Source organism: Oncorhynchus masou, chromosome 12 (genome assembly GCF_036934945.1).
Source record: "Oncorhynchus masou masou isolate Uvic2021 chromosome 12, UVic_Omas_1.1, whole genome shotgun sequence".
Taxonomy (NCBI): domain Eukaryota; kingdom Metazoa; phylum Chordata; class Actinopteri; order Salmoniformes; family Salmonidae; genus Oncorhynchus; species Oncorhynchus masou.
Window position 1 is genome coordinate 53282159 of NC_088223.1, and position 26963 is coordinate 53309121.

Genomic DNA, 26963 nt, shown 5'->3' on the forward strand with positions numbered 1-26963 from the left:
GAATAGCCGACCCCTGCTCTGGGCAGATGAGAGATATTTTTGGTGAAAGTCAGGGCTGTCATAACGGATATTGGGAAACTGGGAGGTAAGCGGGTCTTTGGATCTATTCTACCTTCTTGAATGTTGCGCACAGCGCCTATGATAAACCGACATGTATCCAGTATAAATTATATAAAAGATACCTTCTTCTATGATAACTTAGGCTGAATAGGAGAGGTACTGCGGAAAGACTGTCGGGCGACGGTTATGTCATCTTGCCTGGCAACCAGACGTTGAATTGTATAGATTCTATGTCGGGCAAAAATGAGCGTTTGAATCAGATACGTTTCCTCTACATGCCATAATGTTGAATACAATTATATTTCAATATATTTTACCGGTTGTCAATGCGGTTTGCCCTTTTTGGCGGTAGGAATGTGATACAATATATCAACAGGTAAGTATAACTAGGCTACATCAACTTTTCAAAGCACTGGTAGTACATTACGATTTGTAACACCAACACCATGCGCACAAGATGAAAAATACATGCAGGCATACTTGCCTAGCTCGTGTACATGTTTACTTGGTTCTGCCTCAGGGGATAGAAGTCTAAATGCACTAAGAGTGCTTTTAAAATTGTATGTAATTATACTTTCCTGTGGATATATTGTCTCATATTCCTACCGCCAAGAGGACCAACTGCATGGACAACCGGTAAAGTACCTTTTAAAATGTAATTTTATGCAACATTGGTTTGTTGAGGTCACGAGAGCAAACTTTCCTGACTCAAACGCGCATTTAAATTTCTAAGTGGCCTACTTTCTAAGAAACTAAGTGGCCTACTTTCAGTCTTACTGACAATGTTGAATCTGACCAAATGGGACTCGTATCTTATTCTGAGAATTCCACACTTCTGTTAGCCCATTAGTCATCCCTTTTGGGAGTGTGTTTTGTCATACTGCAGCATATCTCTATTCTAGCTAGATTAGTGAACTTTTCTAACAATATAGGAAAACATTAATGTGTTGGGCGGATGAAACATTGAGAATCTCGATCCTGTTCCCTTCGCTCTCTCTTCCTGGGACAGAGGTGGATATTGGGTATTGTGCTACGATCCTCAAATCAATTAGTTGTATATGTTTGTATATGTTTATGCAAATTCTGTTTCTCTATTGTTTACCAAACCTCACACTTGCACACAACTTTCGAGGGCTAGAGGAATATTCCCTAATTTCTCCTTAATAGGTGAGGATTTTTTCAATAATTTTCGTCAGGGTTCTGTTTGTATCATGAGAAAGGAATCTAAAAATGTTACGATCCAAAAATCCTTCAGCTCCACTTTCCTTGAAAGGCTCGTGAAAGCAGATGTTTTTCACTAACGCCTCCATCACACCGACAGTGATTTGCGTTTTGGTACACCAGAAGTACATTCGTTTCCAATGGAACGCTGCGTTTGCCTTACAGCATTGCGTTTGCAGTGCGTTCTGTGTGGTGCATACATCGAACGTCTGCATCAAATTGTATGTGGCTTGACAGAAAAGGTAGCAGAAGTTGAATGTGGAACTTTTGTTGCACACATCCAGATGATGCTTTCTGTGGGATCAAGACATAACACCTGACTTCTTTCAAGCCACAATTCTCCCGCCCTGCAGCAGTAAAATTATTTTAAACGCAGAATGAAGATATCCCTTCAGCTGTTGAGGCCTGTTGTCTTTCATTGGCCTCCTGTGACAGAACAGTTTGAATGGTGACACTGTGAGCATTGTTCCAAAAAGCGCTTGGTTGCAGTTAACAGTATGTGCTGGGTGAACAATGTCCTTCTTAGACCTCTGACAGTGCTCTTTGTGTGAACTCGCAATGGCAGCCTGGGCCAAAAACGTTGTGACAGTATGTTCCATGCATTATCTAACAAATGAACAAGCCTTTCAAGGGCTTCACCAAGTGTTGTGCAATCTCATCTGTGGCAGTTAAAAAAACTGTCTGATAAAGCCTGGTAATTTTATTGATTAAGCTCACACCTTGTGTGTTGAGGAAACAAGTTGAGACTCAAGAAGCTACACTTTTGGACAATATGAAAGGGGCTTGTCAAAACAGACCCTTCAAATTCCTGTGTTTTATTTTTCCTGTTTATTTTTGAACCTGTTTGAACCTGTTTCTCAACTGGAACTGAACTTGAGGAAAATATAATGCATGATAAAATGGCAGAAAACAAAGATTTGTGTGTCAACATATTGTATAACATGTGTCAAACTTATTCCACGGAGCATCGAGAGTCTGTGGGCTTTCGCTCCTGCCTTGTACTTGATTGAATTAAGGTCACTAATTAGTAAGGAACTCCCTTCACCTGGTTGTCTAGGTCTTAATTGAAAAGAGAAACAGGCAGTCACTAACCCTCTGTAGAATGAGTTTGACACCCATGTTGTACCATGACCCAGCTTCTGACACACACTTTTTACAATGACCCCCCCCCCCCCCCCACACACACACACACACAAAAAGCACCTCGCTGCTTTTTTTGGAGACAACCAAGACATGTCACAAGATTGTCTCCGCAACCTTGGCTCCTATCAACTTGATAAGTGGCGTCTTGCACAACTCAGATGGCTCAGATGTGAAGTAATGGCTCCGGGAATCTGTCCCTTAGCCTTGACCTTAGCTGTGTCTGTTGCTGTATCTGTGATTGGGGTTTATAATGGCCAGCCTGCCCTCTAGACGGTTGCAGTTCAGCAGAACCGGAGCAAAATTACCTTATTAATATCACGTGACCAGTATCTTTAAACTCAGGGGTCTACCAAGATCTTGGCCCCTTTTTTAATGTAGGCAAAGCATTCTTTAAAATATGTTTAGCACTTCAGTCCGGGGAAAGACCGGCCTTGGAAACTGCTTACAATGTGCAAGAGCGCTCTCTCTGTGAATGTGCTGTTGGTTGAGTGAATAGGCCTATATGAAAGGGGAAGAGCGACTGTATTTTTGAGCATGTTAAATGTACATTAAGTTTAAATGCAGTATGTGTAAGTCATTATAACCTGCTGTGACCAGGGTTAAATACTATTGACCTCCGATAATGGTGATCTGTTAACTCTGACAAATGGATTTTATGGAGGCAAAGGCATTTCATTAGTCTGGTAGGCATATGTATAGCTGTTCCATACGAACACAACAGAGGATCTAAGACAAGGCTAGAATCTCATTACAATGTTTTGTCCAAACCTTTTAAGTGATTAGAAAGTATCCTACTACATTATTGCATTCTAATCGTCCTGATGCTTCGTTTACCCTTCTCATTTTAATTAAATAGATTGATCGTGTGCTTTAGACCGTTGTATAGTATTCACGTACACAGTCTGGGTCCACAATGGTGCCCCTGAGAGTGGCTTCCTCACTATGGCCAAATGGAGCAGAGCACAGCTAGGAGATGAGTCGCTGCTCTCTCTTTCTCTCGGTCAGTCATTATCTTCACAGACCAGTCATTCAGTTGGCACTGCTACCCCCTTTTTCTTTCTCTCTCCCCTCCTTTCGCCTTCCTTTCCTCTTCTCTGTCTCTCTCTCTCTCTCTGTGTGTGTGTTAGTTAACAATATGTGTCTGTGCTATTGTGAGAGGCATCTGTCACCACCCAGAATGCACTCTGTTCAGGCTCAGCAGAGCCCCGATCAAGTTGGTTGGACCAGCTCCTCTCGCTCTGCAACCCTGACGTCATGTGACATTATATTGTTCCCGTTGGTGCCTTTTGTGGCTTCAATTCGGTATCACTCTACCATTGTATACTTTGTATGCACGTTGAGGTCAGCTATTGTGTTCCGTACGCTGGCAGAATGGAGGTGTTGTTTTGTTTTTGTTGCAGAGTGATCTATGCACAGTCGCTGACAGCAATCCTCTGTGAGTGACTGATGCTCAGGCTCCACCTGTGCAGGCAGTGGTGCTACTGTATAGCTGTCTCATAACTAGAACCTAAGAAGCTTGAGTTAATGTCAGCGGCATGCAAGTCATGCTCTCTCTCTCTCATTCTCCTGCTCTGCTTGGCCTTGGCCCTGTCTATCTCCTGTGCCCTCGGGGCCAAGGCCCTCACTGAGCAGTAGCACTTTAATCTGCCTCCATCAGACACCAGCCTGACACACACAGCTGCTTCACTAAAGCTCCCTAAATAGGTTTAAACCAGGTTAACCTCTCTCTCGTCCTCTAGACATGCTACTGAAAATGTCCTCCCTTATTCCCACCCTCACACATCTCCCTACCACTCCTCCGCAGTGGATCAGAATTCATTCATTCCAGGATTCGTCAAAACTAGAAAAGCCTTTATTCCCACGCTGCGTTGCCAACAACAATAGACCGAGTCATTATTTTCTGTCCTGCCCTCATATGATCCGACGGAACTATGGGTTTATCTTATCTCAACTCATTCAACTCCGTGCGTTTGGTCAGCGTAACTAACGTTTTCCGAGATGCTAGTCAAATTAGGTTTAAGGGGTCCCCTGGGTTTTTACATGTCACGGTTGTTTCATGCTAGAGGTTTTCCCCTCCTGTATCAACGCCTGAGTGTTCAGAATCCCTATGGATTATGTTTCAGAACATATGAAATGAAGTTCTCTCATGGGGGGAGGATTATTCCTGCATGTTTATAAAGCATGCATTTTATAACACGGGTTTTGTAATGGTTTTCTGTTCTAATGGATTTCTTCTGCTTCTTTCTGCAGTTGATTAAAACTGTGGACATAATCCTTTTACCTCACCAAGAAACCTCCTCTGCAGCCAAAGTGTCAACCCTACATCCTGCTCACTGAAGCTCTGTTCCAAGAGAGTGATCTAGGCTTTGTTTGGTACTATTCATCATTTTAAAGCTGACTGCAGAAGTAGCAGTCCTCCCTGATCACCAGACCTGATTTGACCTGTTAATGGTTTAGCTCAGCCAGCCAGCTTGATTCCTTCTCCCTGTGTCTGATTCAGAGAGGAGCTCTGCCCGGCCTCCTCTCCCCACCACCTCCCCTCACGTTGTTGCAGGAGCTGAGCCTCTGCTGCCCAGGGAGGGCTCCCGACATGTCCACCAAGGCGCCCATCTATCTGAAGCGGCGGAGCAGGAAGGGGAAGAAGGAGAAGCTGCGGGACATCCTTTCCTCTGACATGATCAGTCCTCCGCTGGGGGACTTCCGCCACACCATCCATATCGGGAGCGGCGGGGGGGACGACGACCTGTTTGGGGACCTGTCCTTCCTGCAGGGGAAGTTCCACCTTCTCCCTGGGCAGCAGGGCCACAACCTGTCTCAGCGCTCCTCCATGTACGCAGAGCCCTTCCAGTTCAGCCGTACCGCCAGCGACAGCGGACACACACCCTCCTCAGAGAACTCCCCTCTGCTGAAGAACGCCCTCTCGCTGCCCGTCATCGAAGGGGTGCAGGCCATCACCCTACCAGTCACCTCTGCACCCTTCTCGGCCCGCCCCCATCAGCCTCAGAACGCGCCCCCTCCACCCAAGCCTCCCCGACTGCACCTGGATGACGAGATCCTGACGCCCCATCACCCAGGCCTGGACTCGTCTTCTCCCTCAGCACAGGCTCCCAGCAAGACGTCCCAGTTCTGCCCGCCCTCCCCCAGGTTGTCATCGGGCGAAGATGTGTGTATCCAGGACCCTTATCTGGATGATGGGGACCAGGAGCGCCCCTACCTGTCCCACGCAGGCTCCCTGCTCTCCCTGCACCTGGACCTGGGCCCCTCCATCCTGGACGACGTGCTGCAGATTATGGATAGCCAGCGCCTCAGTGGCCTCAATGGAACCTGTCTGCAGGGAGGGCGGCAGGAGCTCTACACCTGACCATGAGAAGCCCTCGGCCCTCTGTCCTCTTACTGACCCCCTTAGTGTATAAGAGGAGGTTCTGACCTCAACCAAGCCTTGCTGGATTACAAGGCTGGATTTGTACAGTAGTACGCTCATATGAAGTGCTTTTTTTCCTGGAACTTAACTTCAGTTGCTGTTAGTGTTTTAATTGGTATTGAATATCTTTCTACACTTTTCCATGCAAATTACTTAATATAGTAAGTACGAAATGAAGTGACCATGAGCCAAAAGCTGACACTGTTAAATCTCCTCTACCCTTCCTCCAAAGAGGATATGAAGAAACCGGTGAAAGAATATACTGCTGGTCAGGAACTGAGGTCAGCATTTATCTGACTGGGATCATATTTGTCAGTGGGAGTGAAATGGTATTGTAAAACCTGAAGGTCACAGTTAGATTCTTTTTTTTACTGCACCTGAGCTGTGAACTACTGTCTGTGCTCCTGAGATCACAGTTTGGTGTCTGGGTCACAGATTTATCCAGCTTACAAAGCTGTTCTGGAACTGACATTCTATTCATGGTTGGATATACATTATCAAAGACATGCTTATGGAAAGATGAACTGTACAACAGGGAGGGTGTCTGCCGAGTGGCGCAGCGGTCTGAGGCACTGCATCTCAGTGCAAGAGGCATCACTACAGACCCTGGTTCGATTCCAGGCTGTATCACAACCGGCCGTGATTGGGAGTCCCATAGGGCGGCGCACAAGTGGCCCAGCGTCGTCCGGGTTTGGCCGGGGGAAAGGCCGTCATTGTAAATAAGAATTTGTTCTTAACAGACTTGCCTAGTTAAATAAAGGTTACATATATTTGTTTTAAATGTCTGCAAGGACAAAGATCCAGAGTGGTAGAGGAGGTCACATCCCTGAGTCAGATGTGTCATTTTCCAGCATTTGTTATTTTTAATGCAAGAATGTGAATGCTGTAACTTTGCATCAGGAGAGACGATGAGTTTTGGAGAGCTCAGTTCTATATCTTTTGACGTTTCAGCAGATCTACAGAGAGCTGCTTAAACTGGCCCTCATGCTCTGGTAATTGAGATGTTGGACACATTTGGAGATTATCTAACCGCTGTAGTCCTCCAAGTCCTTGTGTTGCTCAAACTATCTCTGTACCAACACAGCAAAGTTCTGAATCAGACTTTTACCAATGTTATTTGGAATTCTTATTACAAGACACAGGGAGAGTGTTTTAATTTGAGCCAGTTTGCTACAGCAGGAAAATAATACTGCAGCAACAGGAAATGTGAATTATTATGTGGATCATAATTAATGGACATTCTTGTAGGGGTTGATACATTTTAAATCTGAAATTTGTAGAAATTACAAACTAATACAGTACAGGATATAGTTGCCAGATCACTGTTTGCTTCATGGGGTATACAGTACCAATCAAAAGTTTGGACACACCTACTCATTCAAGGGTTTTTCTTTATTTCGACTATTTTATACATGGTGGAATAATAGTGAAGACATCAAAACTATGAAATAGCACATGTAATCATGTAGTAACCCAAAAATATATTTGTGATTCTTCAAAGTAGCCACCCTTTGCCTTGTTGACAGCTTTGCACACGCTTGGCATTCTCTCAACCAGCTTCATGAGGTAGTCACCTGGAATGCATTTCAATTAACAGGTGTTCCATTTGTGGAATTTCTTTCCTTAATGTGTTTGAGCCAATCAGTTGTGTTGTGACACGGTAGGGGTGGTTTACAGAAGATAGCCGTATTTGGTAAAAGACCAAGTCCATATTATGGCAAGAACAGCTCAAATATGTTGAGGACCGCCACAATGCTGCAAAGAAACATCAACTACTGAAGGTTCGAAACACCAATGAAGGACAAGAAGAAGAGACTTGCTTGGGTCAAGAAACATGAGCAATGGACATTAGACGGGTGGAACTGGTCCTTTGCTATGTCTGAGTCTAAATGTGAGATTTTTGGTTCCAACCGTCGTGTCTTTGTGAGACGCAGAGTAGGTGAACGGATGATCTCCGCATGTGTGGTTCCCACCGTGAAGCATGGAGGTGGTGTGGAGGTGCTTTGCTGGTGACACTGTCTGTGATTTATTTTCCAACCGTCGTGTCTTTGTGAGACGCAGAGTAGGTGAACGGATGATCTCCGCATGTGTGGTTCACACCGTGAAGCATGGAGGAGGTGTGGAGGTGCTTTGCTGGTGACACTGTCTGTGATTTATTTAGGCACACTTAACCGGCATGGCTACCACAGCATTCTGCAGCAATACGCCATCCCATCTGGTTTGCGCTTAGTGAGGCTATCATTTGTTTTTCAACAGGACAATGACCCAACACACTTCCAGGCTGTGTAAGGACTATTTGACCAAGGAGAGTAATGGATTGCTGCATCAGATGACCTGGCTTCCATAATCACCCGACCTCAACCCAATTAAGATGGTTTTGGGATGAGTTGGACCACAGAGTGAAGAAAAAGCAGCCAACAAGTGCTCCGTAAATGTGGGAACTCCTTCAAGACTGTTGGAAAAGCACTCCAGATGAAGCTGGTTGAGAGAATGCCAAGTGTGTGCAAAGCTGTCATCAAGGCAAAGGGTGGCTATTTGAAGAATCTCATATAAAATATATTTTGATTTGTTTTAACACTTTTCTTGCCTACTACATGATTCCATATGTGTTATTTCATAGTTTTGAATTCTTCACTATTATTCTACATTGTAGAAAATAGTGAAAATAAAAGGAAAACCCTTGAATGAGTAGTTGTGTCAACGTTTGATTGGTACTGTATATATTTTTTTCAATGTAGCAATCAACTTGAAAATGAGGTGCAAGGATTCACTTTAACATTGTAGAAAATATTCTGGATGATAGATACCGGTAATATAATATAGAACATACATTGGTTCTTTGATAAAGGTGGACCAATGATGGTTAGGTTTATCTTGAGGATGGACCAATGGCACAAAACGTTGGATTCCCCGTTAACACATTATACCAAAATATACCATGTTGTAGGAAAACAGACTACATTTGAGCCTAACGCTTAACATTATCATTATAGTCTCAGAATACATTTCATGATACTTTGACAAACTCACTAAAGCACTATAAACCCTTTCCTGCACAATAAAAAGTTAACATATACAACTTAACTTGTTGGCAAGCATTGTAACAGCATAGTTCCAGCATTGTTCCATGAATTACAGCTTTTAAACTGCTCTAATTTCTATGTTTACTTTTGGATCTCAACTCATCAGGCCATATCTATCAACATATAATGTTCTCATTCCATAAAATCCACCCTGTGCATGGTTTATGTGATTTCTAAATTAGCTGGAAAAGCACTTGGACTCCATAGCTGACATTTTGGGAAGAGGACTGTATTAGTAGACATATGCTTCAACTCAGAGAGGGAGAGGATGTGATAAGATGTACTGCAGCACAGTCTGTCCGTAGCCCGGTGCCTGGTCCAGATACTGGAGCTGTCCTGCTGACTGTGGCCAGGCCAGGATGGTGTTACGTAAGACTCTGTCTGTTTACTCTGGAGCTCTGCTGGCAGACATGCAGCCAACTCCTCAGTACAGTACACCAGCCTCCTCTGCATCGTGAAAGACTGTTGATGGACTAATGTTGACACTAATAATCTTCACTGGCTTTTACAATCTAGTTGAAGTTGTTGTGTACAGTATACGACTATGTGAACATACTTTGGTCTTCCTTTTTTTTTTTACTGAAATATGCTATGCCTCCTACGATAATTGAACTCAAGTTATTTTGGCATGTTTCACATTGTATCTATCTACTTGTCCTGACCTCCAAGTAGCTGTTGGTTGTTTTTAGAAAGGGATTGCAGCATACAGAACCAAACACATATCGGAATCACCAGATATGAGGCTACACACAAGGAACTATAGGCACCAAACTTATCAAAGATTTGTAGATGTCTCTTACATCATAACCTTTGCTGATCTTCCATTTTTGCACAATAATTATTTGTTTGATGATGACTTATCATGCTGCTATCAATTGGCGTATTTTACGTACTGGGACAAATTATTTACTGGCGTCACAAAATTGATTACAAGCTGTAATTGAATAAATGCAATATTATGGTTAGAAGAAAAACGATGTCCTTGTTTTGTCTTTTCTGTTGTGTTTGCCATGTGGCCCATCCCAGTTTAATAGCTCTGGGAACACCACTGAGACGGGCCCTTCAGGGGGAAGCTCTCCGAGGAGACGGGGGTGAAACCGCCGGTGCAGATGAGGAGAGGGAGAGACCAAAGATATTTATTTGTAACCTTTTCTCTCATGGTGTAATTTCTTATCAAAGCAAATAGTTGCAGCAAACAAGTTAAAAACAACACTGTTTCAACTGTGTTTTCAAAAAGCTTGTTGTAAATTTGTTTTCTTGATATTTTATTCTGCCCCTTTTGAGCTTGAGTCTTCAAGGAACTTCAGAGATGGAAATATATTGGGCTCCCGAGTGGCGCAGCGGTCTAAGGCACTGCATGTCAGTGCTTGAGACATCACTACAGACAGCCTGGTTAGATTCCAGGCTGTATCACAACCGGCCGTGATTGGGAGTTCCATAGGGCGGTGCACAGTTGGCCCAGCGTTGTCCAGGTTTGCCCGGTGTAGGCCGTCATTGTAAATAAGAATTTGTTCTTAACTGACTTGCCCAGTTAAATAAAGGTTACATTTAAAAAATACAAAATAATATTCTAGTGCAGGGGTCACATGTTATTTGACCTTCGTTATACTGTAATAGTTTTGTAAATTAAAACCATGAGAGGAGTTGGGTTTGATGCTTTTGTGCCATTCTGGGAATGCCTGGATGCCCTATATGCACCGATCCAGATCTTCTACACAAGTTCTGTCTACACTTTTGTTTCTCTACAGAGAAAGCGAAAAACACAGCGATTGGTGCACCAGCAAAGACATGCCTGGAGATTTCCAAGGTGACCTCCAAAATATACTTGTGTTGATTCTTGAACCGCACAATCTATTCCTCTCTAAGTTAATAATACTCAAAACCTCACGCTACAGTATATAAGTGGAATGTGTCCCCACTGGCCTGGATAAATGATGTAACTGCAAAACAAAAACACCAGTGGCATTCGAAGGAGACCGCTGGTAAGTTTCGCAATCAAACAAGTGTTGTTTTTCACCGTATCCCTCATTGGCTAGGAACAACAGCTGTGTGTCTAGGTCTAGAAGCATGGTATACACAGATGTGTTGAGGGGATAAGGATGATGATGATGGAAAGGCCTGCCGAGTGCTCATGCCAGCCTCTTTCTCCCTGGCCTGAGTTTGGACCTCCGCTGGGGTGGTAGAGCAGGATGAGGTTGTCATGAATAGGGGAAAGGTTTTAACATGAAAGATGCTATTGTGGGGCACTGACAGGTCTGAAATTGGGTAGCATTCAGTGAGTTTGACAGTTTACATGTCAGAAGAGCTACCTGAAATCTTTGGCCAGAATGATCCTTTCCTTCCACTTGGTTACATCTCCATCTGCTGGACATTTTAGTATATCACTAGAAGTAGTACATTAATCAGTTATAATAGTAACACTGAAGTCTAAATTACATTACACGAGACATGATTTAATCATGTTGCCTGAAATTGCGTAGTGCCTAAAACCCATAGCTGGCTTTTGACCCCCTCCCCCCCCCGCGCAGGCGCAAACTATCCACGTCAAAGCAAACCAAGATGGCGGCTGTTGTTGAGAATGTTGTCCAACTGTAAGTACTGTTCTTTTCCACCTAGTTAAAGTACGCGAATGTGTTTTACGTTTAAATATAATACAGGTCGGTGGTAGCAGGAACATGTATATGTTATGGTAAATTGCCGAACATGTTCGTTAAAGGAACCGAGTAACTCACTTATCAAACTGAGTAGTTGAGCTTTGCGGACTATAGGAAATGGCTCGCCTGTGGTGTAATACACTGATTATCTTGCAAAACGTTGTCTGTTGCAACAGAAGCCGTTTACTCCAAACGGAAAATGCAAACGAGAGTTTAAATTGGGAAAATCTTGTTAGGTCCCTCCCCGTTTTGTTCTTAAACGGCAAACGTTATCCGTAATGAATTTAACCCCAGCTCGCTAGCCATCTGTGTCAGCACAGAGTCAACACTCAGCAGGTCAGCTAGCTAACGTTTTGTCAATAGTTGTGGTTAATGAACACATTGAAAGGAACCAAATCTCATGATGTAACCAAACATCGGGTACAAGTTAGCAAATATACATGAAGAATTGCAGTCATTGTGGTAGCGATCTAATGTTGCTAGCTAAAACGATTGTGAAGTAGATAGCTAGCAAGTCACTGTCCCGGTTTACTTTCACGGTGGGTGTTTTCAAACTCCCATTGGAATTAGTCGGATTACGGATAGGGAGTTGCGGATATCCCGTTGGCAATTTGGTTGTTACGTTTAGCTTCTTATAGTGCATAGAGGTTGTTGTTATAGTATGTAAGGTTGGGCCTACTAGTTAGAAATTAGTCCAGGTCTTGTTACATATGTGTCCTGAATTTATTATCTGACACTGTCTGCAGATGTTGTCCTGGCATACTTTTATGTGGAATGCATGTTTTGTTGCGCTTTCCAACAGGAAATCCATGTGTCACCACAATACATTAGTCACTATAAAAGTCATGTCCTTGGGGCAGTGTTAAAAATAACTTGAGTTTGGTGATATGAATCAGATGTGGTTTTCATCAAGACAATAAAACCAATTTCAGAAAATTCCCATGAAACAAATGTAGTATAAAACACGAGAAGAGTTATTATGTGTATTTCCCTAAAGCTTTCATATCACTTTGCATAAAATAGATTTAAAATGATACTACTATGAAGCTTTCAGGACACCCCACAGAGCATTTAGTAAAAAAATGGGTTTCACTCATGCTGATTTGTGTTGAAAATCTGAGCCAGCAGAGGCTGTGCTTCCTCTACCAGGTAGACGCCGTTACCAAGCCAACAAAAGAGCACCTGCTGACACATTCTCACCAGTTACTAAGTCCAGGGACACAATTACATAGTTTGCTTGCCTGCTGCTCCGAGGTGCCAGCATAAAAGGGACAAAAAGGGTTTTAGCTGAGGCTGTGATAAAGGCTTTGATGTTTTAATTATTTTAAGCCTATTTTACAGCATAGTAGAGAGGTTGCCTAGAATTCAGACTGCATGATTTGGCTTAAAGAGGTGATAGGACCACATACCACACCTACCTCTATGGCAGAGAAGCGCACCAGGTATTGTCAGTTGTTGAACTGATGCATGAATGTATACTTATCACAGTACACACAGGCAGTCTGTTTCCTAGTGCTAACTTGTCCCTGGCTGCTGCTCTCTGTGTGTGGGTGCAGGCTCGGAGAGCAGTACTACAGAGATGCCATGGAGCAGTGCCATAACTACAACGCCCGGCTATGTGCTGAGAGGAGTGTCCGAATGCCCTTCCTGGACTCTCAGACTGGAGTGGCGCAGAGCAACTGTTACATTTGGATGGAGAAGAGACACAGGGGACCAGGTTAGAAATACTGTGCGCATAGGAGTATTCTTTCAGAACTACTGAGTTCACAGATTCGAGTAGTAGGTTATATCATTCACCACCTTCTCATGATCTGGAGATGAGCACGAGAGAGCACTGTAGTTCAAGCCCTCTGGAGAACTTGGGTTGAGCTATGTATGCTGAAACATTAAACCAAGTCTTTTAGATATGTCACAGTTAATGCCTTTTTGATAGGTCTAGAACGTATTTAGTTGTAAGTACACTTCAAATGTATTATTTTCACATGCTTCGTAAACAACATTTGTAGTCTAACACCGTACCCAAAACCGTCCACGCCATCGTGCGCAAATTTATTTTGTCCCCCCCCACACCAAACAGGATCATGACACACAGGTTAAAATATCAAAACAAACTCTGAACCAATAAAATTAATTTGGGGACAGGTCGAAAAGCATTAAACATTTATGGCAATTTAGCTAGCTCGCTTGCTGTTGCTAGCTAATTTGTCCTGGGATATAAACAGTGAGTTATTTTACCTGAAATGCAAGATCCTCTACTCCCGACAATTAATTCAAATACAAAACGGTCAACCGAATTGTTTCTAGTCATCTCTCCTCCTTCCAGACCTTTTCTTCTTTGGACTTTATATGGCGATTGGTATTTAATAGCCACGACCACAACCGACCTCAGTTTGTCTTTCATTCACCCATGTGGGTATAACCACTGAGGAGATGGCATGTGGGTATCTGCTTCTATAAACCAATTGAGGAGATGGGAGAGGTAGGCCTTGCTCGGCGTTCAGTGCCACAAATAGAACTGACTTCTACAGTGGCTTGCCGAAGTATTCACCCCCTTGGCATTTTTCCTGTTTTGTTGCCTTACAACCTGTAATTAAAATGTATTGTTTGGGGGTTTGTATCATTTGATTTACACATGCCTACCACTTTGAAGATGCAAAATATTTTTTATTGTGAAACAAACAAGAAATAAGACCAAAAAAGTACTTGAGCGTGCATAACTATTCACCCCCCCGAAGTCAATACTTTGTAGAGCCACCTTTTGCAGCAGTTACAGCTGCAAGTTTCTTGGGGTATGTCTCTATGAGCTTGGCACATCTAGCCACCATTCTTCAAGGCAAACCTGCTCCAGCTCCTTCAAGTTGGATGGGTTCTGTTGATGTACAGCAATCTTTAAGTCATACCACAGATTCTCAATTAGACTGAGTTCTGGGTTTTGACTAGGCCATTCCAAGACATTTAAATGTTTCCCTTTAAACCACTCGAGTGTTGCTTTAGCAGTATGATTAGGGTCATTGTCCTGCTGGAAGGTGGACCTCCGTCCCAGTCTCAAATCTCTGGAAGACTAAAACAGGTTTCCCTCAAGAATTTCCCAGTATTTAGCGCCATCCATAAATTCTGACCAGTTTCCCATTCCCTGCCGATGAAAAACATGGATGGTGTTCTCCGGGTGATGAGAGGTGCTGGGTTTGTGCCAGACATAGCATCTACCTTGATGGCTAAAAAGCTCAATCTTAGTCTCATCTGACCAGAGTACCTTCTTCCGTATTTTTGGGGAGTCTCCCACATGCCTTTTGGTGACACCAAACGGGTTTTCTTGTTTTTTTCTTTAAGCATTGGCATTTTTCTGGCTACTCTTCCATAAAGCCCAGCTCTGTGGAGTGTATGACTTAAAGTGGTCCTATGGACAGATACTCCAATCTCCTCTGTGGAGCTTTGCTGATCCTTCAGGGTTTATCTTTGGTCTCTTTGTTGCCTGTCTGATCAATGCTCTGGTCCGTGAGTTTTGGTGGATGGACCTCTTTTGGCAGGTTTGTTGCCGTGCCATATTCTTTCATTTTTTAAATAATGGATTTAATGGTGCTCTGTAGGATGTTCAAAGTTTCTGATTTTTTTATAACCCAACCCTGATCTGTACTTCTCCACAACTTTGTCCTTGGCCTGTTTGGAGAGCTCCTTGGTCTTCATGATGCCGCTTGCTTGGTGTTGCAGATTCTGTGGCCTTTCAGAACAAGTGTGTGTGTGTGTGTGTATTATATATGTATATTATGTATATATTTGTGTATGTATATATATTATAATTATATTATTTATATATGTGTATATTAATTATATATGTGTATATATTATATATATGTGTGTATATGTGTGTGTGTGTGTGTATATGTATGTGTGTGTGTGTGTGTGTATATGTGTGTGTGTGTGTATATGTATGTGTGTGTGTGTGTGTGTGTGTGTGTGTGTGTATATATATATGTGTATGTGTGTGTGTGTGTGTGTGTGTGTGTGTGTGTGTGTGTGTGTGTGTGTGTGTGTGTGTGTATGTATGTATACACACACACACTCTTGTTCTGAAAGGCCACAGAATCTGTATATATATATATATGAGAGAGAGAGAGATTATGTGACACTTACATTGCACACAGGTGTACTTTACTTAACTAATTATGTGACTTCTGAAGGTAATTGGTTTGCACCAGATCTTATTTACGGGCTTCATAGCAATGGGGGTGAATACATATGCACACACCGTTTCTAATAGAATTTTTTGAAACAAGTAAATTATTTTGCTTAACCAATTTGGACTATTTTGTGTATGTCCACTACATGAAATCCAAATAAAAATCTATTTAAATTTCAGGTTGTCATGCAACAAAATAGGAAAAACGCCAAGGGGGATGAAAACATTTGCAAGGCACTATAATTTGGCGCCTGGCAAGGCAGACTCTTGTTGGTGCACGCAAGCAGTGTGGGTGCAATAATTCAATAACATGTATGTTTCAATTTATTTTGCGACGCGAGCGGTGTGGTCAGCATGTAAGAGTGAAATGCTTACTTACGGCCCTTCCCAACAATGCAGAAAGAAAAATATAGGAAAGTAGTAAATACACAATGAGTAACAATAACATGGCTATATACAGTGCATTCGGAAAGTATTCATACCCCTTGACTTTTTCCACATTTTATTACGTTACAGCCTTATTCTAAAATGGATTAAATCGTTTTCCACCTCATCAATCTACACGTATTAAAAATGAAAACAGAAATCACATTTATATAAGTATCTAGATCCTTTACTCAGTACTTTGCTGAAGCACCTTTGGCAGTGATTACAGCCTTGTGTCTTCTTGGGTATGACGCTACAAGCTTGGCCCACCTGTATTTGAGGAGTTTCTCCCATTCTTCTCTGCAGATCCTCTCAAGCTCTGTCATATGGTGTATTGTCTGTAGATTTGACAACAATTTTTTTATTTAATACATTTTTAGAACACGGCTGTAACGTAACAAAATGTGGGGGGGAAATCAAGGTTTCTGAATACTTTCTGAAGGCACTGTATGTATGTGCTGTCACTGTGAGGACATAGTTGCATGTTAGTGAGCACCCTATCTGTCATCTCCCAGGCGTGGCCCCAGGACAGTTGTACACCTACCCATCCCGCAGGTGGAGGAAGAAACGACGATCCCACCCCCCAGAGGATCCCCGACTCGTCTTCCCTCCTCTAAAGTCAGGTACGTCCTTATCATGGCATACTGCTCTGCTTAATAATACTAAAGCTGTGTTGACACGTTTGTGTGCCCCTCTGTTCATAATTTTCCTGTTTGTTATTCACTTATTTGTAAAGGTTGTTTGTGGTTCTCCCTGTCTGTAGAGCTGGACTTGGGGTTAAAGAAGGATTCCCTGTCCTCTGATGGCAGCAGTCTGGAGGCCCTGCTGAAGGGAGAACCCCTGGACAAACGGGTTCCTCCGGAGCTCCGAGGGCCGGAGGAGGAGTCCAGTCTGACAGACTACACTGGTGGGTCGGTCACCCCTGCAGCACGCGTCAGAAAGGTACCGTAGCCTGCTGTGGTTGGATGGATTGTGTGTGATACCTAGCTTGTTTACTACTCCTCCAGTGACACTAGCTACTAAAGCTACATGCTTTCCTCTGTCAACACAGAGAGTCCTGGAGCCAGATGACTTCCTGGATGACTTGGAGGATGAGGACTATGAGGAGGACACCCCAAAAAGAAGAGGAAAAGGAAAGGGAAAGGTGAGAGAAGCTATTCTAAACCAATAATTGTTAGTGATGTTAAGGGCATGTCATCTGAAATAGTGTCCAGTGTGGCAACATGACTGTAACTATGATATTGGGGATGGTGTCTTATGACGGCGTGTTTGTCCGCAGGGTCGTGGAGTAAGCAGTGCCAAGAAGAAGCTGGACGCTGCGGCGGCTGCGCTGGAGGACAAGGACAAGCCCTACTCCTGTGACAGTGAGTCCCAGGGGGGTGCAGCAGAACCTGGGAGGGAAACAGTGGGAGTACAGATGGGCTTTGCAGAGGTGGGCTACTCTCTAGGAACTCTGTTGCTGGGAAGCAGTCAAAGTCTGTTGTTTTTAGCTCCTGAAATTGTCATCTCTTGCAGCTGAAACTCAGACACTCGGGCGCATTGTTGATGCCTTTCTGATTCTCTCTGTCTGTGACCGTACTTCTGAGTCTTTCTGTCTATGCTCTCTCTTCTCTCTTTCAGACACTTTCAAACAAAAGCATATTTCAAAACCTTCTGAAAGAGGTATATTTCTCTCGCATTCCTTTTTCCTCTGCCTCCAGTCCAGTCTGCTTAATGCCTGTTTGTTTTTCTCTCTCTGTTGGCTCAATGTAGAACACTGAGATTAGTTGAACCCATAGACTAGGCTAAATGTAGAACACTGAGATTAGTTGAACCCATAGACTAGGATAAATGTAGAACACTGAGATTAGTTGAACCCATAGACTAGCATAAATGTAGAACACTGAGATTAGTTGAACCCATAGACTAGGATAAATGTAGAACACTGAGATTAGTTGAACCCATAGACTAGGATAAATGTAGAACACTGAGATTAGTTGAACCCATAGACTAGGATAAATGTGGAACACTGAGATTAGTTGAACCCATAGACTAGGATAAATGTGGAACACTGAGATTAGTTGAACCCATAGACTAGGATAAATGTAGAACACTGAGATTAGTTGAACCCATAGACTAGGATAAATGTAGAACACTGAGATTAGTTGAACCCATAGACTAGGATAAATGTAGAACACTGCGATTAGTTGAACCCATAGACTAGGATAAATGTAGAACACTGCGATTAGTTGAACCCATAGACGAGGCTAAATGTCGCTGCCTCCCCTCATCCACTAAATGGCTCTCATTTAAGGTACAATTCAATTGACTTGAAGTCAATGTTAACTTGATATTCTTGAGAGTGGATTGTAAATGTGTGGAGATGCCTTTTCTGTGCTTGGTTTCAACCATAGTTTAAGTAGCAGTGTAAATTTGTGTTATTTTATCCTAAATGACATTTAGGCTACTCCAGCAGTAGTTTATCTTCAGGACTGTCTTGGCTCTGTATGGCACACTTATTATTACACACACTACAGCTAATCAACTGTTGGCTATATGCTTGTCATAATCTGGCTTTGTGTCTCTTAATTTAGTATGTCTCATTTGCATTTCTTTAAAAAAAAAATAGAAGGCCGCACACTCATTTGCATTTCTTAACTCCATTTATATGTTCTTATTAACTCATCTACGTTCTGTCCTATCTCATCCTCCTCACCCGTTTCTTTAGAGTTAAATAGTGCCTCTGCGTTTGTTTTGAACCACCAGTTTGGGACTGTGTGGGTCCTGGTGTGAGAGCGCCTATGCAATGCCTGTGGGGGGGGGGGAGAAATGTTGTTAAGAGCCTTGTCCATCCAGAAGTATACTAACCTGGGTTCTGCACCATGGCCTTTGACTGGCAGGCTGGGAAAGGGACAGGGAGCTGACCTAGTCAATAATCTTGCCCCTCTCGAAATCAGCTGAAGAAATGAGTGTGATTGAGTGAGTGGAGGGATTAAGAGAGCGTGGGAGGGAGGAAGTGTTTGGTCTGCTGGTACATCTTATGTTAGACCTGAAGCTGGGGCAAAACACTGACATCTTTGTTTCCACGACTCAGACAATCCCACCACAAATCCATCTATTTATAACCCTGGGTATTAGTCTAGTCTAGACTCCTCATGCCATTCCCAAAGCACCAGAGTTCTAGTCTGGCACAGGAAGAGTAATCTTCATTCAAGTTATTAGTACTAATCTAAACTGTTTGGTCCATTCATTAAAACAGACTCCATCAGGCTAAATTCTAGAAGCTAGATTGAGATCTCTCCTATGGTTTTGTCTGCTGAAAAGATTCATTCCCACGACCGAATCTCGTCTTCTCCGCTCCAGTTGAAATTGAACATTTGCACAATTGTCATTCAGGGCCACAGATGGTCTCTCGCCTCCAGCTATTGAGTGCAAATTGAAACGTCTGGAAACGTAATATCACTCTTCCAAGATGAGCCAGTGCAGACTGGAGGGTAGCAGAGTTATGGACGTGCTGAAACTGTTTGACTAAGTGGGAGGATAGGCAAAACAGCAGGCCATTGCAGAGGACAGGAGTGCATGGATATGATTTTTCAGCATCAGCAAATGCCACGGCAAGGTCAGATCTGAGCGATTAGGAAACAATGTTGTACTCTGACCTCGTATGAAGGCTACTTAATAGTTTACGTGTGTTTTTGTTTTCACACGTGTTGTGTTTGGGGGGTTTCTCTGGCAGTCTGTGGGAAGCGTTACAAGAATCGTCCGGGCCTGAGCTACCACTACACCCACTCCCACCTGGCTGAGGAGGAGGGAGAGGACAAGGAGGAGCCTGAGGTCCACACCCCCATTCCGCCCCAGCCTGAGGAGCCTAAGAGTAAGTGACCAGTCATTGGTGACCAGTGGGGTCATTGGTTGGCTGTGTCCGAAATCTGTCTTGCCTACTACTTACTAAAAATAAATACTGTGTATAATCGTGCTACATACTATTTAGAACGTACTGTTTAGTACAACATAATGCAGTAAGCAACAAATATCCACATCCTCGGCTTTCCAATCCTGAGAATACATCATCTAAAACGCAATTGTCTTGATTCCCGCCATTCGTTCATTTGGGTACAGTGCGTCCCGTTATCTCATTATCAGCTGTAGTCAAACACACGCGAGTCTGGAAAGACGATCCTCTTCCTCAAGTGTGCAGCAAATTTTACGAGATGAAAATCCAAAATTAGTATGATTGACATCCTGGCATTTAAAGCATACGATATTTTCCAAATTTCACATAAAATGTTTTTTTTTTCGCATACCGAAAATGCCTTCTATATAGAACGCAAGTATAGGTATTCGGACACGGCCAATGACACTGGATCCTTGTTAATCAATAACCTTTGAATACGTTCTTATACGTTGTTTTATTCTGTCTCTTTCCCTCAGCACCCAAGAAAGGTCCAGATGGTTTGGCGATACCCAATAACTACTGTGACTTCTGCCTGGGAGACTCTGCCCTCAACCAGAAGACGGGCCAGTCAGAGGCGCTGCAGTCCTGCTCAGACTGTGGACGTTCAGGTAACCTCTCCACCCCTGGCTTTTACACTGAGAGTCCGGGATAACCTCTGCGATTTGAGACAATTTTGTATGGGCGTGTGTGAGTGGTAGACTTCACTTTAAGATCCGTGTTGAGTGTGTTCAGAGTCAGACGCATGATGACATAGTTACAAAGACCAGCAGTAATGACAGTGGCAGACAGGGTTTGTCCTGTGAGACCCATTCTCTGTGTCCAACCCAGGCCACCCGTCCTGCCTGCAGTTCACCCCCGTGATGATGGCTGCAGTGAAGACCTACCGCTGGCAGTGCATCGAGTGCAAGTGCTGCAACATCTGTGGCACCTCAGAGAACGACGTGAGTTGACCTGCAGGCGTCATGCTTATTACTGTGGGATAAATGAAGTGCACTGTATATTTAGAATGAAGTGGTGCACTGAAAAACTGCGTTGTATAATGAGCCTGTGGTCTTTTGTCCAGGACCAGCTTCTCTTCTGTGATGACTGTGATAGAGGCTATCATATGTACTGTCTCAGCCCCCCTATGGCTGAACCTCCAGAAGGTAAGAGCAGTATGTGAACAATATGTCCCACAATGTTGGTTTAAATGGGCTTTTTTTACACAGCCACTGCCCCATTTGCCTGTCTACTCTGAGTCAACAGCTTTTTTGGTAACGAGTGTTGTGGGTTTCCTCTCCGTAGGGAGACAGATTTATCTTAGTAAATTTGGCAGAGCAGAGTGTCCAAGTAGAGCTCTCAGGCAGCGTAGCCAGACAACGATAGCATGGCCAGGTGTTTTACTGATGAATCACCTCGTTCAGCACTAAGCTAGCGTTGAAATGCTTCATCAATGCAAAGTGTTAGATCACAGAATAGCCTCTACCTTGAGACCCACTGACTTCAACTGGGCTAATGACATGAGGTGGGTCCAATGAAGAAAGAGGATATTTATAGGACTAAAAGTCTGAGTCATTCACCTCTGTTTCCTTGTGTCCTCTAACAGGGAGCTGGAGCTGCCATCTGTGTCTGGACCTATTGAAAGACAAGGCGTCAATATACCAGACCTGTAATGTCCCTCCGTCGTGATGGATCCCCATCCTCACATACAACCCTCCCTCCACAGTGAGGTTCTTTCTCTGTGGTCAGTCGAGCGGAGGGGGTGGGACAGATGACTTGTGAAAAGGGAAACACCCCCCCCCCGCTGAAACACGCTTAGTTTGGTTGTTCTATGACTGTTACACAGTTCCAAGCTCAAGTGACCCATGTAGGCTTTTGTTTTCAACTATTTGTCAATATATCAAACTCAATGTGTAATATCCTGAACTTGACAATACATCAAGTATGTTTCTTTTAAAAGTGGCTTAAACCACAAACACAGCTTTTACCAGCCAAAGTACACACAATCTCACACACACACACACACACACACACACACACACACACACACAGTGCATTCAGAAAGTATTCAGACCCCTTCACGGTTTCCACATTTTGTTACGTTACAGCCTTACTCTAAAATTGATTTAAAAAATACATTTTCATCATCGATCTACACACAATACCCCATAATGACAATGCAAAAGTTTTAGACATTTTTGTAAAAAACAACTGAAATAACTTATTTACATAAGTATTCAGACCCTTTGCTATGAGACTTGAAATTGAGCTCAGGTGTGTCCTGTTTCCATTTATCATCCTTGAGCTGTTTCTACAACTTGATTGGAGTCCACCTGTGGTAAATTCAATTGATTGGACATGATTTGGAAAAGCACAGACCTGTCGATATAAGGTCCCACAGTTGATAGTGCATATCAGAGCAAAAACCAAGCCATGAGGTCGAAGGAATTGTCTATAGAGCTTCGAGACAGGATTGTGTCGAGTCACAGATCTGGGGAAGGATACCAAAAAATGTCTGCTGCATTGAAGGTCCCCAAGAACACGGTGGCCTTCATCATTCTTAAATGGAAGAAATTTGGAACCACCAAGACTCTTTTTAGAGCTGGCCGCTCGGCAATACTGAGAAATTATGGGAGAAGGGTCTTGGTCAGGGAGGTGACCAGGAACTCGATGGTCACTCTGACAGAGCGCCTCTGTGGCAATGGGAGAACCTTCCAGAAGGACAACCATCTCTGCAGCATTCCACCAACAAGGCCTTTATGGTAGGGTGGCCAGACTGAAGCCACTCCTCAGTAAAAAGGCACATGACAGCCTGCTTGGAGTTTGCCAAAAGGCACCTAAAAGGACTCAGATCATGAGAAACAAGATTTTCTGGTCTGATGAAACCAAGATTGAACTCTTTGGCCTTAATGCCAAGCATCACGTCTGGAAGAAAACAGGCAATGCTCATCACCTGGCCAATACCATCCCAACGGTGAAGCATGGTGATAGGAGCATCATGCTGTGGGGAAGTTTTTCAGCGGCAGGGACTTTGAGACTAGTTAGGATCGAGGGAAAGATGAACCGGAGCAAAGATCCTTGATGAAAAACTGTTCCAGAGCACTCAGGACCTCAGATTGGGGCGAAGGTTCACCTTGCAACAGGACAAGTCTCTGAATGTCCTTTAATGGCTCAGCCAGAGCCTGGACTTGAACCCGATCTGGAAAGACCTGTAAATAGCTGTGTAACGACGCTCCCCGCTCCAACCTGACAGGGCTTGAGAGGATCTGCAGTGAAGAATGGGAGAAACTCCCCAAATACAGGTGTGCCAAACGTGTAGCGTCATACCCAAGAAGCCTCGAGGCTGTAATCGCTGCCAACAAAGTACTAAGTGAAGGGTCTGAATACTTATGTAAATATGATATTTAAGTTTTTTATTTTAAATACATATGCAAACATTTCTAACAAACTGTTTTCACGTTGTCATTATGGGGTATTTGGTTGTCGATTGGTGGGGGGGGGATACATTTTAGAATATGGCTGTAACGTAACAAAATGTGGAAAAATTAAAATTGTCTGAAGAATCCGAAGGCACTGCACATGCACACGACTGCTCCGAATCCTACTTTTATTCTGCAAAATATCTGTTTTGCGTGGAGAGGGGAGAAATAGTTGAAATCAATTAGCATGCCAATGCTTGTTCATAATCAGACAAATGTTTTGTATATTTATATATTTGTATAGCATATTAAAGGTGTGAAATGATTTAAAAGCTGCAATAATAGGTTGGTTCTGTAGTCTTTGTGTAGTGCCCATCTTCAATATTAATGAATAATCTTCCATCTCCTGATGTGGACACAACACAGAGTTGGGAAAGCATAGAGAGGGCCTTACCATTACTTAGTACCCATCCATCTCTATACCTCAGAGAGAGGAACAGGACCTTGGCGTAACTCTTTTTAAGGAATTGATATTGAGTGTTTACTGCATTGAAGGAAAGTGAGTCAAGTAGTTGCTGGTTGGTTTAAGTGAATTTGAGTGTATTCTACAGTCTTGGCCAAAAGTTTTGAGAATGACACACTTATTAATTTCCAGAAAGTTTTCTGCTTCAGTGTCTTTATATGTTTTTGTCAGATGTTACTATAGAATACTGAAGTATAATTACAAGCATTTCATATGTGTCAAAGGCTTTTATTGACAATTACATTAAGTTGATGCAAGCGCCAATATTTGCAGTGTTGACCCTTTTTTTCCCAAGACCTCTGCAATCCGCCCTGGTCTGCTGTCATTTAACTTCTGGGCCACATCCTGACTGATGGCAGCCCATTCTTGCATAATCAATGATTGGAGTTTGTCAGAATTTGTGGGTTTTTGTTTATCCATCCACCACTTGAAAATTGACCACAAGTTCTCAATGGGATTAAGGTCTGGGGAGTTTCCTGGCCATGGACCCAAAATATCAATGTTTTGTTCCCCGTGCTACTTAGTTATCACTTTTGCATCATGGCAAGGTGCTCCATCATGCTGGAAAAGGCATTGTTCGTCACCAAACTGTTCCTGGATGGTTGGAAGTTGCTGCTCTCGGAGGATGTGTTGGTACCATTCTTTATTCATGGCTGTGTTCTCACAAAATTGTGAGTGAACCCACTCCCTTGGCTGAGAAGCAACCCCACACATGAATGGTTTCAGGATGCTTTTCTGTTGGCATGACACAGGACTGATGGTAGCGCTCACCTTCTCCAGACAAGCTTTTTTTTCCAGATGCCACAAACAATCGGAAAGGGTATTCATCAGAGAAAATGACTTTACCCCAGTCCTAACCCTGTACCTTTTGCAGAATATCAGTCTGTCCCTGATGTTTTTCCTGTAGAGAAGTGGCTTCTTTGCTGCCCTTCTTGACACCAGGCCATCCTCTAAAAGTCTTTGCCTCACTGTGCGTGCAGATGCACTCACACCTGCCTGTTGCCATTCCTGAGGAAGCTCTGTACTGGTGGTGCCCCGATCCCGCAGCTGAATAAACTTTAGGAGATGGTCCTGGCGCTTGCTGGACTTTCTTGGGTTCCCTGAAGCCTTCTTCACAACAATTGAACCGCTCTCCTTGAAGTTCTTGATGATCTGATAAATGGTTGATTTATGTGCAATCTTACTGGCAGCAATATCCTTGCCTGTGAAGCCCTTTTTCTGCAAAGCAATGATGACTGCACGTGTTTCCTTGCAAGTAACCATGGTTGACAGAGGAAGAACTCACACCTGTGTTAACGAGTGAATCACTGACATGATGTCAGCTGGCCCTTTTGTGGCAGGGCTGAAATGCAATGGAAATGTTTTGTGTGGATTCAGTTCATTTTCATAGCAAATAGGGCCTTTGCATTTAATTGCAATTCATCTGATCACTCTTCATAACATTCTGGAGTATATGCAAATTGCCATCATACAATCTGAGGCAGCAGACATTGTGAAAATGTAATATTTGTGTCATTTTTCAAAACCTTTGGCCACAACTGTATACCTACAGCCAGCATTTTACCAACAATAGTTACATATTCCATTGGTAGGCAACACAGGTCCTAGAGAGCTGCACTAGTCCTGAACCCGACCCCTTGGTATGTGTTGGGAAATGGCTCCCGAGCACAGGACTTTGTTTCCCTTCTCATACCGGCTCAGAAGTCTCTCATCCCACCCTGCTCCACTGGGGCCTCACGTGACTGTCATGATCTACACTCCCCTTCAGTTATAGCCACAGGAGGGCAGTAATGAGCAATACAAGTGCTACTGGGACTGTCAGGGGGATAATGTTATTGGAATGATGGGGAGCCATCAGAGGATCTAGTCAGACAGTGGTGTGTTAACACAAACTGCAGACTGGTGTGTGCACTTGCATTTGCTATACTGTAGCTATACTGTAAATGTATTGACATTGTCATATATAGGTCTACATTTGTAAGATGGGCACAAAGGGATTCTAAGGTGAACCTTAAAGGCACATTTCTGAATCAATTGCATGTCTGAGTTGTTTGTCTCATGGAAAGGGAACACCTGTTTTTATTCCCTTGTGTTTTCTCTGCTCTTCTCCCCCAAAGCTGGGCACAATGCTCTTCACAGGTCTGGCACACAAATTACACTAATTACAATTAGCGAAAATGTTTTTACCTTAACTAGTGACAGTAAACACAGGATACATTGACAGACATGGTAAAAAAGGCACAACAGTCAGGCAAGTGCATGATAATGTGTGCTAATGGTATGCTCAGATTTGAATTGATCAAAGTGTAAGGAAGTTGTGTAATATAATTTAGCTATACTATCATGTTATATCAATAGTCAACTAACAAATACTAAAGCGTTAAACAAGTATTTCTCATGACACTTTTGGGGTGTTTGTTTAGAGGTGGTTTCCAGGAACATAACGGTTTTTGTTTTGCTGTCATATTCAGCAGTGATATTGATTCAGTTGATGTAGAACAGTTTTGGGACTTTATTTGAGTTGTGAATGAATATTGCCTTTATGGTAGAAGGTTTTGTCTTTTTTTTCCCCCAGGAAAATAAAACATTTGTCACTGGCTGTATTTGGTGCCGTGTCCTCTTTTCTCAATTGCAGCAGTGTGCTTTCAGGATCCCTGAAGCACTATAGTATCATTGATGGAATCTTTGTGTCTGTTATATTGTTACCTTTTTGTATTGCAAGTTCCTGGTGATGATTTAACATTAAGGCATATGGACCAATTCATAACCCTGTTTCAATAAACATGTCATAAACAGAAGCCAATTCATGGCTCTGGCCCGAAGTCAAAACGGGCAGACCAACAGCTCCATGGGGAGGAACTGAAGGAGAGGGTGAGGAAGGAAGGTTTGAAGACAGTCATGGGCAAAAACAGACTGCATGATC

The 26963-nt window shown here is 43.2% G+C and overlaps 2 protein-coding genes across 4 annotated transcripts; both read left to right on the top strand.

The window, feature by feature from the left end:
- On the top strand, positions 1 to 7578 carry LOC135550392 (cdc42 effector protein 2-like). The gene is made up of 2 exons (XM_064981155.1): positions 1 to 85; positions 4675 to 7578. The coding sequence occupies exon 2, from the start codon at positions 5015 to 5017 to the stop codon at positions 5783 to 5785; it is 771 nt and encodes a 256-aa protein (XP_064837227.1). The 5' UTR covers positions 1 to 85; positions 4675 to 5014; the 3' UTR covers positions 5786 to 7578.
- On the top strand, positions 27 to 26639 carry LOC135550391 (zinc finger protein ubi-d4-like). 3 transcript variants are annotated; one of them, XM_064981151.1, is made up of 12 exons: positions 11459 to 11519; positions 13139 to 13299; positions 16701 to 16808; positions 16949 to 17127; positions 17237 to 17329; positions 17465 to 17549; positions 17806 to 17847; positions 19901 to 20038; positions 20596 to 20727; positions 20948 to 21060; positions 21183 to 21264; positions 21705 to 26639. In XM_064981151.1, the coding sequence occupies exons 1-12, from the start codon at positions 11488 to 11490 to the stop codon at positions 21785 to 21787; spliced, it is 1248 nt and encodes a 415-aa protein (XP_064837223.1). In that variant the 5' UTR covers positions 11459 to 11487; the 3' UTR covers positions 21788 to 26639. The 3 variants fall into 3 exon arrangements, with proteins under 3 accessions (XP_064837225.1, XP_064837223.1, XP_064837226.1); XM_064981153.1 differs by lacking the exons at positions 11459 to 11519; positions 17806 to 17847 and adding an exon at positions 27 to 85; XM_064981154.1 differs by lacking the exon at positions 17806 to 17847.
- The last annotated feature ends 324 nt before the right edge of the window (positions 26640 to 26963 follow it).